General features: G+C 40.6%; 1 protein-coding gene across 1 annotated transcript in view; it reads right to left on the reverse strand.

Annotated features, from left to right (window-relative positions):
• Nucleotides 1–3,537: 3,537 nt before the first annotated feature.
• LOC117328059 (tctex1 domain-containing protein 1-A-like) overlaps nt 3,538–20,511 on the reverse strand; it is a 39,339-nt gene continuing 22,365 nt past the window's right edge. The window contains exons 2-3 of the mRNA XM_033885395.1: nt 15,414–15,446; nt 3,538–4,758 (exon numbers count right to left, since the gene is read on the reverse strand). Of these exons, the coding sequence (XP_033741286.1) occupies nt 4,138–4,758; nt 15,414–15,440 (648 nt within the window). The 5' untranslated portion in view covers nt 15,441–15,446 and the 3' untranslated portion in view covers nt 3,538–4,137. The remainder of the gene's footprint in view (nt 4,759–15,413; nt 15,447–20,511) is intronic.

The raw sequence follows: 20,511 nt of genomic DNA on the forward strand, positions 1-20,511 counted from the left end.
TAAACCGTGTTATGTAATGTTAATTTTCATTACATAAGGTTATGTAATTAAATATTTCATGTCGTTTTAATAAACGGCCATTTCAATCTATCAAAGTGTTTCTGTTCTTTGTGACTATTGGACAAGCTTGCAGTTTGACTGAAAGCGCAGTGTGGTAAAACAAGCAGCTGAGCATAAATAAACAATTAAATATTAATATTTAATTGCATTTATGTTAAGTGCTTGTGATTGTTGTATATTATGTATATTAACCTTATATGGTAATTTGACATCACATGACCAGAGTAAGACTGCGCAGTCAGGCATCACGTGATCATTGCGAGACTGCGCAGTACAGCTTTTGAGACGTCACTTTAGCGTCAGCCAGAAAAGGGAGTCAAAGGCCAAAGGTAAATGTGTTTTATTTGCATTCCCACCTCCTACCCCATCACCGCTATGGTTGTTTGGCCTTTGCATTCTCTTTTCTTACAGTTGACAATTTACTTTTAGAAATCCTGTAAGACGTGTTCATTTTATTTACTTGTTGAGAAATCTTTGTAAGATTTCAATCATTGATTCTTTTTTACTGTTGCGAAATCTTTGTAGATTTCATTCATGTATATATTGTAGAATTATGAGGATATCTGTTTCATTTGGTTAGGCAATCTTGGTAGGATTTTGTTCATTTTAAGATTGTTTTTCAAACTTATGTTTAATTTTAATGTTTTTCTATATTGCATTTACTGCTTTATTCAATTTAGTATGTACATGTCCATACACACCTCAAGTGGTATTCGGTTATAATTGAGTGAGTAAACACTTACCAGCTGGCCTAGAGCACGGATAAATCCTACCTCCCTCTTCCCTAGAAAGGGGAGAGGTTGGGGCAGCCCGCTCGCAGCACACTTGAGGTGTTACATGTTAAGTTTTTTACAATTTTTAGGTTTGGGCTGATTTTCCCCCTCACCTACAATAGTCATATATAGAAAGTTATCCTGATTAGGATAAACCGTGTTATGTAATGTTAATTTTCATTACATAAGGTTATGTAATTAAATATTTCGTGTCGTTTTAATAAACGGCCATTTCAATCTATCAAAGTGTTTCTGTTCTTTGTGACTATTGGACAAGCTTGCAGTTTGACTGAAAGCGCAGTGTGGTAAAACAAGCAGCTGAGCATCAATATTATTTTACGTGCTAGTTAGTCATTTTTATTGTGAAATGTTGTTCATAAGTTTTTCGTGATTGAAATCATATTTACATCTGTGTCAGACACCCGGTACAATATATAGCAACAATGTGATTTGTATGGTATAAATCCAGTATTGTTATTTCGTGCAGAATATGGTTCCATCGTTCTGTATGGTACAAATCTAGCACTGTCAGGTTATAGAGAATATGGTTTTATCGTTCTGTACGTAACTGATAGTAAGTTTTTGTGTTCTTGCAGTGAATCTCGTTGAGAATATAATATATCCAGTCTTATGTTACGTGTGTCGTGAGAGCATGAATGCCCAGCTGGGTGTCCCTACAGCGTAAGTTTATACAGTAAATTCTGTTTAAATGCATATATGCTAATATGCTATTCATGAATTTCATTGAAGTATGTCTGTATAATTAAGTAACTACAGTTTAGTGTTATTGTCAGGTTATTCGACAGTATTTCATGTATTTAGGCAGTATTAACTGTATTGACCAATAATTCGGTTAAGGAAAGAATGATGCAGAGACCTTTTACATTTTAAAATAATTCTAATAATTGTATGTCGATATTTTCATGATGATCTTGATGTATGAACTTATATCGACAACAATAGTCCATGAAATAAGATGATATGCTACAGAAATGATACTATTCAATGTATCTAATTGCAGGTTCATAGAACAGTTTTGTATGATATTAATGTACATGTAGGGTTATCACATTTTATGTACTATATTTGTAAGAACTGTTTTGCTTGTATCATTGCAGTTCTTACGGTGCTACGGTTGATGGTTAAAATAAACATTGATGGTACCCGTTTTCTGTCTGCCAGTCTTATTCGTAACGCACAAGAGATGAGGGGCAGAACATCCCTGCTTTGAATAAAAAAGAAATATTATCACTTGGCCCATTTGCTACGTAACAGTGTATCAAAATGGTGGCTGGGACAATCACATGGAAGCTTGTTTCACAGATTATGGTTTTAAAAAAACCTGCTAAATAATTTCTCCAGTTTGTATCGGTATAATAAAACGGTTAAAGTATGAGGTTGAGGGATATTTTCGCCTCGGGAAATAGACATGGTCTCGGGACACCAGAAACTTGCTATATTCCTCAACCCCATGGTCTCGGGACACCAGAAACTTGCTATATTCCTCAACCCCATGGTCTCGGGACACCAGAAACTTGCTATATTCCTCAACCCCATGGTCTCGGGACACCAGAAACTTGCTATATTCCTCAACCCCATGGTCTCGGGACACCAGAAACTTGCTATATTCTTCAACCCCATACTTTAACTTTGCATTTAAGTCGACTGACAAAATATCAAAACATTATTAAGACTACATGAAACAAGTGAAGGAAGGGAAACTGAAACGTCATGGACCCTACAACACCCATGAAGGAAGGAAACTGAAACATCATGGATCCTACGAAACTAGTCAAGGAAGGAAACTAACACATCATGGATCCTACGAAACCAGTCAAGGAAGGGAAACTGAAACGTCATGGACCCTACGACACCCGTGAAGGAAGGGAAACTGAAACGTCATGGATCCTACGAAACTAGTCAAGGAAGGAAACTGAAACGTCATGGACCCTACGACACCCGTGAAGGAAGGAAACTAACACATCGTGGATCCTACGAAACCAGTCAAGGAAGGAAACTGAAACATCATGGACCCTACGACACCCGTGAAGGAAGGGAAACTGAAACGTCATGGACCCTACGACACCCATGAAGGAAGGAAACTGAAACATCATGGATCCTACGAAACTAGTCAAGGAAGGAAACTAACACATCATGGATCCTACGAAACCAGTCAAGGAAGGGAAACTGAAACGTCATGGATCCTACGACACCCGTGAAGGAAGGAAACTAACACAGCATGGATCCTACGAAATCAGTCAAGGAAGGAAACTGAAACATCATGGACCCTACGACACCCGTGAAGGAAGGAAACTGAAACGTCATGGACCCTACGACACCCGTGAAGGAAGGAAACTAACACATCATGGATCCTACGAAATCAGTCAAGGAAGGAAACTGAAACATCATGGACCCTACGAAATCAGTCAAGGAAGGAAACTAACACATCATGGATCCTACGAAACAAGGGGCAAATCACGCTTAATGTTCCTTGTGTGGCATCTAAAGAATCGCTGTCGAATCGCAGTTTTCTAATCATTCTTCGATGCATGCTTTATTAATTATTTAACCAAGCCCAGGGGTGATATTTTCATATTTGTTCAAGTTTTACATTCGATTGCTTCCAATTATAATACAACTTTGTAAATAGTATGTACATTCAATTGTGTCTACAAAAAGATAGACTGACGACAATGTCAAAACATTCAAGCATATTATGTTTGATTGAATTATTTTATTGTCAGAACGAAGAGTACACAAAGTCAATGAGACTAGTATTTCTTTGAAACACATGGACAGCGCAAACATTTCAGGATGTTGTTTAAACAAATTGTTATTTACCGCAAATGTAGTTAAATATTCCATGTTAAATATAAAAATGTTAAAGAGGATGACGATTTTTGTCGTTGCCATATGCTGCACTGTAACGCCGAGTGAACGTCGACAAAAGTAAAGTTAATTCACTGCTAGTTGGAAGAGTCTAAGCTCCGACAGGAGACTGTCTAATTGGAGGATTTACTGTGGAAACATTTTATCTTCTGTTCCTAGTGCCTAACAGAGGTTTAACTCGATATTCACAGATATTCCTGGTGTAACTGACTCTGGTTCATGATTAACGCTTATTATTAAAAAAAAAAAAAAAAAAAAAAGTAAATTAAAAAGTTTTGTAATTCAAACTAGGTACAGTAAGAATAATGTGTATTAGCTATATCTCTCGGTTATTTAATCACTTCAATATCAAATATTATATCTACTATTGTATGTTTAAATCAATAGTTTACTTTCTTCTGTATCTCTGATGACTTTATTCCAAGTACACGCCATACACTGAAGTCACAGCTACTAGTGAGTCGTTCTTGTATGTATATGTAGAAAAGTTGTCAGTGGAATCGTCCCAGACACACCGACTGGCCATCTGCATACTTTGGTCGTTAGACTGACCGATAAAGACATGGACCACAAGCCTATAACGCGCCATGTTCAGACCCCTAACTTTGTTTTTAATCATCTGAGAAATGTCACACACCAATCTATTGCAAAGGCTTGAATTATATTTAACATTGTCTAGTGTTTCCTCCATCACTTCTTTACTTATGGCTTCAATCATCTTTGTCTGAAATGTTTGTCCAGGATCGGGCTGTATTTTGTACGTGTTTTCCATTTTCAGTTTTGGTGTTTTAGGTTCCTCAGATCCAGAGACGCTCAATCGAGCTTTGGTTCCTCTTCGAACTTGTAGCAATGTATTTATAGAGGTTGCGATTCCTTTGAATGTGGACCGTCTACGATTGGAAACGACTGGTTTCGATTCATCATTTTGAATCCCCGATGATTCCTTGGAAATAATGGACATCCGTCGCTGTTTCCACTGGGTCACCATCTCGCCTTCTGCGGGTTGGAGTTTAGAATCGGCGGTGGCCGTACTGACCTGCGTTTAAATCAAACATAATTATCAGTAAATACGAATAATGCGTTTGTAATATTAATAATGAAGCTTTCTATTAGACAATAATTATAATTAGGTTTGACCTTAATTTCATAATTAATGCAAATAGATGTCATTTTTATAAAAACGCGACAGCAATAAGGATCCATCAAAATATTGATAAAACATCAACGTTTGTTTGGTTTGTTTGGTTTGTTTGTTGTTTTTTGTTGTTGTTTGTTTGTTTGTTATTTTATTTCTTATTTTATTTTTATGTTTTTCATTCATGCATAACAATTCGCAGGAGTTATCAAATCGCAAATTAACCATTATTTATATATTTATTTATCTAATTATGATTCTAAATCTTATTTTTGAGGTATAAAATAATCGATGGATTGGTTGGTTGGTTGATTGGTTGATTGGTTGATTGGTTGGTTGATTGGTTGGTTGGTTCGTTGGTTCGTTGGTTGGTTAGGTGGTTAGTTGGTTGCTTGATTGATTGATTTGCAGAAAATGTCTATCTTGTCAAAATCCACGAACAAACTAATCAGGCAAAGTTTTTATAGTTTCGCTGTCCAAAGAAAATAGGAATAGAAACATGTAACAACTTTTCAATTCATACAAAAACATCTTGATGAAGACACATAATCAGAAGCGCCACTAGGACGCTGTTATCTTACAGAAAGTACAAAAAAAAGTATTTAATTTTGTTGCCGTCTTTTACCTGATGCACTAAAAACACATACACGGTATCACCGGTCAGTCTCTCTTTACAGGTACCCCACTATACACACATACACGGTATCACCGGTCAGTCTCTCTTTACAGGTACCCCACTATAAACACATACACGGTATCACCGGTCAGTCTCTCTTTACAGGTACCCCACTATACACACATACACGGTATCACCGGTCAGTCTCTCTTTACAGGTACCTCACTATTAACACATACACGGTATCACCGGTTAGTCTCTCTTTACAGGTACCCCACTATACACACATACACGGTATCACCGGTTAGTCTCTCTTTACAGGTACCCCACTATACACACATACACGGTATCACCGGTTAGTCTCTCTTTACAGGTACCCCACTATACACAAATACACGGTATGACAAGTCAGTCTCTCTTTACAGGTACCCCACTATACACACATACACGGTATCACCGGTTAGTCTCTCTTTACAGGTACCCCACTATACACACATACACGGTATCACCGGTTAGTCTCTCTTTACAGGTACCCCACTATTAACACATACACGGTATCACCGGTTAGTCTCTCTTTACAGGTACCCCACTATACACACATACACGGTATCACCGGTTAGTCTCTCTTTACAGGTACCCCACTATACACACATACACGGTATCACCGGTTAGTCTCTCTTTACAGGTACCCCACTATACACACATACACGGTATAACCGGTCAGTCTCTCTTTACAGGTACCCCACTATACACACATACACGGTATCACCGGTTAGTCTCTCTTTACAGGTACCCCACTATAACACACATACACGGTATCACCGGTTAGTCTCTCTTTACAGGTACCCCACTATACACACATACACGGTATCACCGGTTAGTCTCTCTTTACAGGTACCCCACTATTAACACATACACGGTATAACCGGTCAGTCTCTCTTTACAGGTACCCCACTATACACACATACACGGTATCGCCGGCTAGTATTCAGTCTCTCTTTACAGGTACCCCACTATAAACACATACACGGTATCACCGGTTAGTCTCTCTTTACAGGTACCCCACTATAAACACATACACGGTATCACCGGTTAGTCTCTCTTTACAGGTACCCCACTATACACACATACACGGTATCACCGGTCAGTCTCTCTTTACAGGTACCCCACTATACACACATACACGGTATAACCGGTCAGTCTCTCTTTACAGATACCCCACTATACACACATACACGGTATAACTGGTCAGTCTCTCTTTACAGGTACCCCACTATACACACATACACGGTATCACCGGTCAGTCTCTCTTCACAGGTACCCCACTATACACACATACACGGTATAACCGGTCAGTCTCTCTTTACAGGTACCCCACTATAAACACATACACGGTATAACCGGTTAGTCTCTCTTTACAGGTACCCCACTATCAACACATACACGGTATAACAGGTTAGTCTCTCTTTACAGGTACCCCACTATACACACATACACGGTATCGCCGGCTAGTATTCAGTCTCCCTTTACAGGTACCCCACTATACACACATACACGGTATCACCGATTAGTCTCTCTTTACAGGTACCCCACTATACACACATACACGGTATCACCGGTTAGTCTCTCTTTACGGGTACCCCACTATACACACATACACGATATCACCGGTTAATCTCTCTTTACAGGTACCCCACTATACACACATACACGGTATCACCGGTTAGCCTCTCTTTAAAGGTACCCCACTATACACACATACACGGTATCGCCGGCTAGTATTCAGTCTCTCTTTACAGGTACCCCACTATACACATATACACGGTATCACCGATTAGTCTCTCTTTACAGGTACCCCACTATATACACATACACGGTATCACCGGTTAGTCTCTCTTTACGGGTACCCCACTATACACACATACACGGTATCACCGGTTAGCCTCTCTTTAAAGGTACCCCACTATAAACACATACACTGTATCACCGGTTAGTCTCTCTTTACATGTACCCCCCTATACACACATACACGGTATCACCAGTCAGTTTCTCTTTACAGGTACCCCACTATACACACATACACGGTATCATCGGTTAGTCTCTCTTTACAGGTACCCCACTATTAACACATACACGGTATCACCGGTTAGTCTCTCTTTACGGGTACCCCACTATAAACACATACACGGTATAACCGGCCAGTCTCTCTTTACAGGTACCCCACTATAAACACATGCACGGTATCACCGGCCAGTCTCTCTTTACAGGTACCCCACTATACATACACGGTATCGCCGGCTAGTATTCAGTCTCTCTTTACAGGTACCCCACTATTAACACATACACGGTATCACCGGTTAGTCTCTCTTTACAGGTACCCCACTATACACACATACACGGTATCACCGGTTAGTCTCTCTTTACAGGTACCCCACTAAACACACATACACGGTATCACCGATTAGTCTCTCTTTACAGGTACCCCACTATACACACATACACGGTATCACCGGTTAGTCTCTCTTTACAGGTACCCCACTATTAACACATACACGGTATCACCGGTCAGTCTCTCTTTACAGGTACCCCACTATACACACATACACGGTATCGCCGGCTAGTATTCAGTCTCTCTTTACAGGTACCCCACTATAAACACATACACGGTATCACCGGTCAGTCTCTCTTTACAGGTACCCCACTATACACACATACACGGTATCACCGGTCAGTCTCTCTTTACAGGTACCCCACTATACACACATACACGGTATAACCGGTCAGTCTCTCTTTACAGGTACCCCACTATACACACATACACGGTATCACCGGTCAGTCTCTCTTTACAGGTACCCCACTATACACACATACACGGTATAACCGGTCAGTCTCTCTTTACAGGTACCCCACTATAAACACATACACGGTATAACCGGTTAGTCTCTCTTTACAGGTACCCCACTATAAACACATACACGGTATAACCGGTTAGTCTCTCTTTACAGGTACCCCACTATACACACATACACGGTATCGCCGGCTAGTATTCAGTCTCTCTTTACAGGTACCCCACTATACACACATACACGGTATCACCGGTTAGTCTCTCTTTACAGGTACCCCACTATAAACACATACACGGTATCACCGGTTAGTCTCTCTTTACATGTACCCCCCTATACACACATACACGGTATCACCAGTCAGTCTCTCTTTACAGGTACCCCACTATACACACATACACGGTATCATCGGTCAGTCTCTCTTTACAGGTACCCCACTATTAACACATACACGGTATCACCGGTTAGTCTCTCTTTACGGGTACCCCACTATAAACACATACACGGTATAACCGGCCAGTCTCTCTTTACAGGTACCCCACTATAAACACATGCACGGTATCACCGGTTAGTCTCTCTTTACAGGTACCCCACTATACACACATATACGGTATAACCGGCCAGTCTCTCTTTACAGGTACCCCACTATACATACACGGTATCGCCGGCTAGTATTCAGTCTCTCTTTACAGGTACCCCACTATAAACACATACACGGTATCACCGGTTAGTCTCTCTTTACAGGTACCCCACTATAAACACATACACGGTATCACCGGTTAGTCTCTCTTTACAGGTACCCCACTATACACACATACACGGTATCACCGGTCAGTCTCTCTTTACAGGTACCCCACTATACACACATACACGGTATAACCGGTCAGTCTCTCTTTACAGATACCCCACTATACACACATACACGGTATAACTGGTCAGTCTCTCTTTACAGGTACCCCACTATACACACATACACGGTATCACCGGTCAGTCTCTCTTTACAGGTACCCCACTATACACACATACACGGTATAACCGGTCAGTCTCTCTTTACAGGTACCCCACTATAAACATATACACGGTATAACCGGTTAGTCTCTCTTTACAGGTACCCCACTATAAACACATACACGGTATAACAGGTTAGTCTCTCTTTACAGGTACCCCACTATACACACATACACGGTATCGCCGGCTAGTATTCAGTCTCCCTTTACAGGTACCCCACTATACACACATACACGGTATCACCGATTAGTCTCTCTTTACAGGTACCCCACTATACACACATACACGGTATCACCGGTTAGTCTCTCTTTACGGGTACCCCACTATACACACATACACGATATCACCGGTTAATCTCTCTTTACAGGTACCCCACTATACACACATACACGGTATCACCGGTTAGCCTCTCTTTAAAGGTACCCCACTATACACACATACACGGTATCGCCGGCTAGTATTCAGTCTCTCTTTACAGGTACCCCACTATACACACATACACGGTATCACCGATTAGTCTCTCTTTACAGGTACCCCACTATACACACATACACAGTATCACCGGTTAGTCTCTCTTTACGGGTACCCCACTATACACACATACACGGTATCACCGGTTAGCCTCTCTTTAAAGGTACCCCACTATAAACACATACACTGTATCACCGGTTAGTCTCTCTTTACATGTACCCCCCTATACACACATACACGGTATCACCAGTCAGTTTCTCTTTACAGGTACCCCACTATACACACATACACGGTATCATCGGTCAGTCTCTCTTTACAGGTACCCCACTATTAACACATACACGGTATCACCGGTTAGTCTCTCTTTACGGGTACCCCACTATAAACACATACACGGTATAACCGGCCAGTCTCTCTTTACAGGTACCCCACTATAAACACATGCACGGTATCACCGGCCAGTCTCTCTTTACAGGTACCCCACTATACATACACGGTATCGCCGGCTAGTATTCAGTCTCTCTTTACAGGTACCCCACTATTAACACATACACGGTATCACCGGTTAGTCTCTCTTTACGGGTACCCCACTATAAACACATACACGGTATAACCGGCCAGTCTCTCTTTACAGGTACCCCACTATAAACACATGCACGGTATCACCGGTCAGTCTCTCTTTACAGGTACCCCCACTATACATACACGGTATCGCCGGCTAGTATTCAGTCTCTCTTTACAGGTACCCCACTATTAACACATACACGGTATCACCGGTTAGTCTCTCTTTACAGGTACCCCACTATACACACATACACGGTATCACCGGTTAGTCTCTCTTTACAGGTACCCCACTAACACACATACACGGTATCACCGATTAGTCTCTCTTTACAGGTACCCCACTATACACACATACACGGTATCACCGGTTAGTCTCTCTTTACAGGTACCCCACTATTAACACATACACGGTATCACCGGTCAGTCTCTCTTTACAGGTACCCCACTATACACACATACACGGTATCGCCGGCTAGTATTCAGTCTCTCTTTACAGGTACCCCACTATAAACACATACACGGTATCACCGGTCAGTCTCTCTTTACAGGTACCCCACTATACACACATACACGGTATCACCGGTCAGTCTCTCTTTACAGGTACCCCACTATACACACATACACGGTATAACCGGTCAGTCTCTCTTTACAGGTACCCCACTATACACACATACACGGTATCACCGGTCAGTCTCTCTTTACAGGTACCCCACTATACACACATACACGGTATAACCGGTCAGTCTCTCTTTACAGGTACCCCACTATACACACATACACGGTATAACCGGTTAGTCTCTCTTTACAGGTACCCCACTATAAACACATACACGGTATAACCGGTTAGTCTCTCTTTACAGGTACCCCACTATACACATATACACGGTATCGCCGGCTAGTATTCAGTCTCTCTTTACAGGTACCCCACTATACACACATACACGGTATCACCGATTAGTCTCTCTTTACAGGTACCCCACTATAAACACATACACTGTATCACCGGTTAGTCTCTCTTTACATGTACCCCCCTATACACACATACACGGTATCACCAGTCAGTCTCTCTTTACAGGTACCCCACTATACACACATACACGGTATCATCGGTCAGTCTCTCTTTACAGGTACCCCACTATTAACACATACACGGTATCACCGGTTAGTCTCTCTTTACGGGTACCCCACTATAAACACATACACGGTATAACCGGCCAGTCTCTCTTTACAGGTACCCCACTATAAACACATGCACGGTATCACCGGTTAGTCTCTCTTTACAGGTACCCCACTATACACACATATACGGTATAACCGGCCAGTCTCTCTTTACAGGTACCCCACTATACATACACGGTATCGCCGGCTAGTATTCAGTCTCTCTTTACAGGTACCCCACTATACACACATACACGGTATCACCGGTTAGTCTCTCTTTACAGGTACCCCACTATAAACACATACACGGTATCACCGGTTAGTCTCTCTTTACAGGTACCCCACTATACACACATACACGGTATCACCGGTCAGTCTCTCTTTACAGGTACCCCACTATACACACATACACGGTATAACCGGTCAGTCTCTCTTTACAGGTACCCCACTATACACACATACACGGTATAACCGGTCAGTCTCTCTTTACAGGTACCCCACTATACACACATACACGGTATCACCGGTCAGTCTCTCTTTACAGGTACCCCACTATACACACATACACGGTATAACCGGTCAGTCTCTCTTTACAGGTACCCCACTATAAACACATACACGGTATAACCGGTTAGTCTCTCTTTACAGGTACCCCACTATTAACACATACACGGTATAACCGGTTAGTCTCTCTTTACAGGTACCCCACTATACACACATACACGGTATCGCCGGCTAGTATTCAGTCTCTCTTTACAGGTACCCCACTATACACACATACACGGTATCACCGATTAGTCTCTCTTTACAGGTACCCCACTATACACACATACACGGTATCACCGGTTAGTCTCTCTTTACGGGTACCCCACTATACACACATACACGGTATCACCGGTTAGTCTCTCTTTACAGGTACCCCACTATACACACATACACGGTATCACCGGTTAGCCTCTCTTTAAAGGTACCCCACTATACACACATACACGGTATCGCCGGCTAGTATTCAGTCTCTCTTTACAGGTACCCCACTATACACACATACACGGTATCACCGATTAGTCTCTCTTTACAGGTACCCCACTATACACACATACACGGTATCACCGGTTAGTCTCTCTTTACGGGTACCCCACTATACACACATACACGGTATCACCGGTTAGCCTCTCTTTAAAGGTACCCCACTATAAACACATACACTGTATCACCGGTTAGTCTCTCTTTACATGTACCCCCCTATACACACATACACGGTATCACCAGTCAGTCTCTCTTTACAGGTACCCCACTATACACACATACACGGTATCATCGGTTAGTCTCTCTTTACAGGTACCCCACTATTAACACATACACGGTATCACCGGTTAGTCTCTCTTTACGGGTACCCCACTATAAACACATACACGGTATAACCGGTCAGTCTCTCTTTACAGGTACCCCACTATAAACACATACACGGTATCACCGGTCAGTCTCTCTTTACAGGTACCCCACTATACATACACGGTATCGCCGGCTAGTATTCAGTCTCTCTTTACAGGTACCCCACTATACACACATACACGGTATCACCGGTTAGTCTCTCTTTACAGGTACCCCACTATACACACATACACGGTATCACCGGTTAGTCTCTCTTTACAGGTACCCCACTATACACACATACACGGTATCACCGGTTAGTCTCTCTTTACAGGTACCCCACTATACACACATACACGGTATCACCGGTTAGTCTCTCTTTACAGGTACCCCACTATAAACACATACACGGTATCACCGGTCAGTCTCTCTTTACAGGTACCCCACTATACACACATACACGGTATCGCCGGCTAGTATTCAGTCTCTCTTTACAGGTACCCCACTATAAACACATACACGGTATCACCGGTCAGTCTCTCTTTACAGGTACCCCACTATACACACATACACGGTATCACCGGTCAGTCTCTCTTTACAGGTACCCCACTATACACACATACACGGTATAACCGGTCAGTCTCTCTTTACAGGTACCCCACTATACACACATACACGGTATCACCGGTCAGTCTCTCTTTACAGGTACCCCACTATACACACATACACGGTATAACCGGTCAGTCTCTCTTTACAGGTACCCCACTATAAACACATACACGGTATAACCGGTTAGTCTCTCTTTACAGGTACCCCACTATAAACACATACACGGTATAACCGGTTAGTCTCTCTTTACAGGTACCCCACTATACACATATACACGGTATCGCCGGCTAGTATTCAGTCTCTCTTTACAGGTACCCCACTATACACACATACACGGTATCACCGATTAGTCTCTCTTTACAGGTACCCCACTATAAACACATACACTGTATCACCGGTTAGTCTCTCTTTACAGGTACCCCACTATACACACATACACGGTATCACCGGTCAGTCTCTCTTTACAGGTACCCCACTATACACACATACACGGTATCACCGGTTAGTCTCTCTTTACAGGTACCCCACTATAAACACATACACGGTATCACCGGTTAGTCTCTCTTTACAGGTACCCCACTATACACACATACACGGTATCACCGGTCAGTCTCTCTTTACAGGTACCCCACTATACACACATACACGGTATCACCGGTTAGTCTCTCTTTACAGGTACCCCACTATACACACATACACGGTATAACCGGTCAGTCTCTCTTTACAGGTACCCCACTATACACACATACACGGTATCACCGGTTAGTCTCTCTTTACAGGTACCCCACTATACACACATACACGGTATCACCGGTTAGTCTCTCTTTACAGGTACCCCACTATACACACATACACGGTATCACCGGTCAGTCTCTCTTTACAGGTACCCCACTATACACACATACACGGTATAACCGGTTAGTCTCTCTTTACAGGTACCCCACTATAAACACATACACGGTATAACCGGTCAGTCTCTCTTTACAGGTACCCCACTATAAACACATACACGGTATCACCGGTTAGTCTCTCTTTACAGGTACCCCACTATACACACATACACGGTATCACCGGTTAGTCTCTCTTTACAGGTACCCCACTATACACACATACACGGTATCACCGGCTAGTCTCTCTTTACAGGTACCCCACTATAAACACATACACGGTATAACCGGTTAGTCTCTCTTTACAGGTACCCCACTATACACACATACACGGTATCACCGGTTAGTCTCTCTTTACAGGTACCCCACTATACACACATACACGGTATCACCGGTTAGTCTCTCTTTACAGGTACCCCACTATAAACACATACACGGTATCACCGGTTAGTCTCTCTTTACAGGTACCCCACTATAAACACATACACGGTATCACCGGTTAGTCTCTCTTTACAGGTACCCCACTATACACACATACACGGTATCACCGGTTAGTCTCTCTTTACAGGTACCCCACTATACACACATACACGGTATCACCGGTCAGTCTCTCTTTACAGGTACCCCACTATACACACATACACGGTATAACCGGTCAGTCTCTCTTTACAGGTACCCCACTATACACAAATACACGGTATCACCGGTCAGTCTCTCTTTACAGGTACCCCACTATACACACATACACGGTATCACCGGTTAGTCTCTCTTTACGGGTACCCCACTATAAACACATACACGGTATCACCGGTTAGTCTCTCTTTACAGGTACCCCACTATACACACATACACGGTATAACCGGCTAGTATTCAGTCTCTCTTTACACGACTTTTCCAGTATTGATAGCAACATTTGGTTGATACCCGCATACAAACAACGAACAGAAAATGAACACGTGATTGTAGACGTCACCTAAGATAAGGGGAGATAATTCGATATCTAGGTTTTATGTAAGGGTAACAACTTACCTGTGACGGTGATTCAGACTGCGCCATATTTTCCTAGAAAATAGTAAAACAAGATAATTGTGAATAATGACATCTTAAATGGTAGGTTCCCGTGTATCTCCGGTTTCTGTCCTCCATCTTAGCACAATATTTATGATAGGAGGCTAAAAGATTATCAACTTACTTCGGAGAATCGTCACTTGATTACGTCAGAGATTTATAGATCTCTTGTTACGTTTATCCCCATATGTTTACACCGTTACACACAATGGAATGTCACGTAATCGTTCGGATCCAGTCAGGATAGGAATTATATCCGAGTAAATGTCGTTCCATTGAGATTTTTATACAGCGAAGTTCTGTACGTTATTAACACAAAGTCAACTAAAAATTACTTAATACGTTTACCATGGACAAAGCTTGAGCGAAAATACGCGGGAACCCATTTTAAGTATAACTATATAACTGGCGACAGCAAAACGGCATCGTTATCGGCATTATAAGGACATCGTATGTGGACACTGCCTTAATAAAATGATTTTACCCGCGTGAACATCATAGTAACAGCAAGTCTTAAATACAAATATCCATTATCATTCAACCTTATAATCGTTATCAACAAAACTTATCATGATTAAGAGATTACTTTTTAGCAAATTATCCATAACATTATCACAAAACTACATTAAATGCCGTTATTACAGTTACTTGTAATACGATAGAATTTGGATCACCTTACAAAGGAGTGTGTAACGAACATTCCTAGAACGGTCTGGTACAGACAAACAGTCTAGTGGTACAGACAAACAATCTAGTGGTACAGACAGACAAACAGTCTAGTGGTACAGACAGACAGTCTAGTGGTACAGACAGACAGTCTAGTGGTACAGACAGGCAAACAGTCTAGTGATACAGACAGACAAACAGTCTAGTGGTACAGACAGACAAACAGTCTAGTGGTACAGACAAACAGTCTAGTGGTACAGACAGACAAACAGTCTAGTGGTACAGACAGACAGTCTAGTGGTACAGACAGACAGTCTAGTGGTACAGACAAACAATCTAATGGTACAGACAGACAAACAGTCTAGTAGTACAGACAGACAATCTAATGGTACAGACAGACAAACAGTCTAGTGGTACAGACAAACAGTCTAGTGGTACAGACAGACAGTCTAGTGGTACAGACAGGCAAACAGTCTAGTGGTACAGACAGACAAACAGTCTAGTGGTACAGACAGACAGACAGTCTAGTGGTACAGACAAACAGTCTAGTGGTACAGACAACAGTCTAGTGGTACAGACAAACAGTCTAGTGGTACAGACAGACAGTCTAGTGGTACAGACAGACAGACAAACGGTCTAGTGGTACAGACAGACAGTCTAGTGGTACAGACAGACAATCTAGTGGTACAGACAGACAAACAGTCTGGTGGTACATACAAACAGTCTAGTGGTACAGACAAACAGTGTAGTGGTACAGACAGACAAACAGTCTAGTGGTACAGACAGACAAACGGTCTAGTGGTACAGACAGACAGTCTAGTGGTACAGACAGACAAACAGTCTGGTGGTACATACAAACAGTCTAGTGGTATAGACAGACAGTATAGTGGTATAGACAGACAAACAGTCTACTGATACAGACAAACAGTCTAGTGGTACAGACAGACAATCTAGTGGTACAGACAGACAAACAGTCTACTGATACAGACAAACAGTCTAGTGGTACAGACAGACAAAAAGTCTAGTGGTACAGACAAACAGTCTAGTGGTACAGACAGACAGTCTAGTGGTACAGACAAACAGTCTAGTGGTACAGACTAACAGTCTAGTGGTACAGATCATTATACCGCGTTACCACTAAAATGACATGGAGTTGCAGTGGTTTGAAAAAAAGTACACCAAGTTCCATGGTATATGGCGAACTGGGTACAAAACCACTTGTAATTGACATAAAAATAAAGATGATTAATTATTGGTCAAATATGATTATATCAAAAGAAAGTAAATTGAATGTTGTAATGTATAATATGTTATATCATGTATTTATTAATGAAAATAAAGTTGTTCCATACCTAAGTTTTATACAAAATATTTTAAATGATTGTGGTCTGATGTATATATGGAATTCTCAATTCCATAATAATTTGAACCCACAATGGGTTAAAGCTCAAGTTAAGCAGATATTGTGTGATCAATTTTTACAAAAATGGAATAATGACATTTTTAATTCATCGATGTCAATCTGTTATAGAATATATAAAAAAAAAAGTGTAATTTTGAAAAATATTTTGATATATTAAGTGACAACGACAGAATTTTGATTTGTAGATTTAGAACAAGTAATCATAAACTCGTTGTGGAAACTGGTAGATGGAATAATGTAAATTATCAAAATAGAATTTGTCCTTATTGTGATACCAATGACATCGGTGATGAATTTCATTATCTATTAAAATGCCCATTTTTGACTTTGGAAAGAAAATTATATATTAATAAATACTATTATGCGATACCAAATATTATACAATTTTCACAGCTTATGAACTCTACAAATATCAAAACATTAAGAAATTTATGTAAATTTATCAAAGTTCTGTTTAAAAAAGTTAAATAATTTGTCCTCCGTATATATTGTATTTGTTGAATGTTGTAAATATGTTTCTCTATACATTGAACTTTTGTAAAGAGATTGAATAAAGAAAGTTGAATAAAGAAAGTTGAAAGGGAATGAGGTGACTAGACAGAATTCAAACATAATTGTCTATTATATAAGATCTTATGTCACTGTAACACTATTAACGGCTCAGTCTGTTATATACACGGTTTTATTACAACAAAAGTTTTTATTGTCTGATTCAATTACGCCGGCAGTAGTCATATCCAAGCTTTACCTTTTATACGGGTTATCGAGACCATTGTTAAATCCTATTATGTGTGTTGATATTTCACTGGGATGCAATACAGTTGTCAATTAAGTCTTAAATGGCTGTTTAGACGTCTACCCTAACGTTTGTATTAAATAATAACATCAATAATGTCTCCGAATGAAATTATTAAAGGTGAATAGGTAAACAAAGAAAATATTAAAATCATAAAACGATTTATATTTTTTATATTTTCAAATAAAGGAAATATTAACTAAAAGGGGTGAATATTTAAAACAAAGAATAAAAGGCCTCTGGATGAAAGGTTAACCTACACAAAAACACCGGTGTTTATCGTGGAACACTGGAGAATAATTTACCACGATGCAGGGCAATACATAAGACAGTGTCTAATATCAAACTCTAGGTGTTTATCGTGGAAGACGGGAATAATTTACCACGATGCAGGGCAATCCATAAGACAGTGTCTAATATCAAACTCTAGGTGTTTATCGTGGAAGACGGGAATAATTTACCACGATGCAGGGCAATCCATAAGACAGGGTCTAATATCAAACTCTAGGTGTTTATCGTGGAAGACGGGAATAATTTACCACGATGCAGGGCAATCCATAAGACTGTCTAATATCAAACTCTAGGTGTTTATCGTGGAAGACGGGAATAATTTACCACGATGCAGGGCAATCCATAAGACAGGGTCTAATATCAAACTCTAGGTGTTTATCGTGGAAGACGGGAATAATTTACCACGATGCAGGGCAATCCATAAGACAGTGTCTAATATCAAACTCTAGGTGTTTATCGTGGAAGACGGGAATAATTTACCACGATGCAGGGCAATCCATAAGACAGGGTCTAATATCAAACCCCAGTTGTTTATCGTGGAACATTGGAGAATAATTTACCACGATACAGGGAAAGGCATAAGACAGTGTCTAATATCAAACTCTAGGTGTTTATCGTGGAACATTGGAGAATAATTTACCACGATACAGGGAAATACATAAGACAGGGTCTAATATCAAACCCCAGTTGTTTATCGTGGAACATTGGAGAATAATTTACCACGATACAGGGAAAGGCATAAGACAGTGTCTAATATCAAACTCTAGGTGTTTATCGTGGAACATTGGAGAATAATTTACCACGATACAGGGAAATACATAAGACAGGGTCTAATATCAAACCCCAGGTGTTTATCGTGGAACATTGGAGAATAATTTACCACGATACAGGGAAATGCATAAGACAGTGTCTAATATCAAACTCTAGGTGTTTATCGTGGAACATTGGAGAATAATTTACCACGATACAGGGAAATGCATAAGACAGTGTCTAATATCAAACTCTAGGTGTTTATAGTGGAACATTGGAGAATAATTTACCACGATACAGGGAAATACATAAGACAGGGTCTAATATCTAACCCCAGGTGTTTATCGTGGAACATTGGAGAATAATTTACCACGATACAGGGAAATGCATAAGACAGTGTCTAATATCAAACTCTAGGTGTTTATCGTGGAACATTGGAGAATAATTTACCACGATACAGGGAAAGGCATAAGACAGTGTCTAATATCAAACTCTAGGTGTTTATCGTGGAACATTGGAGAATAATTTACCACGATACAGGGAAATGCATAAGACAGTGTCTAATATCAAACTCTAGGTGTTTATAGTGGAACATTGGAGAATAATTTACCACGATACAGGGAAATACATAAGACAGGGTCTAATATCAAACCCCAGGTGTTTATTATAGACATGCTATAGAGGATAATGCGCCGCGAAAAGAAAAATCAAAAAGATTAATAGCTGTGTGTAAGTATGGAAATGAAGAAACCTCTCCTTTTTCGGAAATATGTTATTATCAAATCATGGATTATATTTCAGGTATGCTATGAAATAGACAATTGTAGCATACTAAATTCCGCGAAATGTTCTCCAGTCCCAAAAATCGAATTAGGGAATATAATGTATGTTATTATTTTTACACTGAGAAAATAAAATCGTTATACAAAGTTATGGAAACTGACACAACTACGTGGAATGCAATAGGAAATCACTGATTGCATTCATTACAAATCTTCAGAAATCAGTTCTATATATCTCAATATCGCAATTTTATAGAAATATTTTAACAGCATGGTCGAAATTCTGAAGAATCGATAAACCAAAATATATTTGAGAGATCTTTTAATGTAAACAAGAAATGTTTGGCAATC

The sequence above is a fragment of the Pecten maximus genome, chromosome 5 (assembly GCF_902652985.1).
Source record: "Pecten maximus chromosome 5, xPecMax1.1, whole genome shotgun sequence".
NCBI lineage: Eukaryota > Metazoa > Mollusca > Bivalvia > Pectinida > Pectinidae > Pecten > Pecten maximus.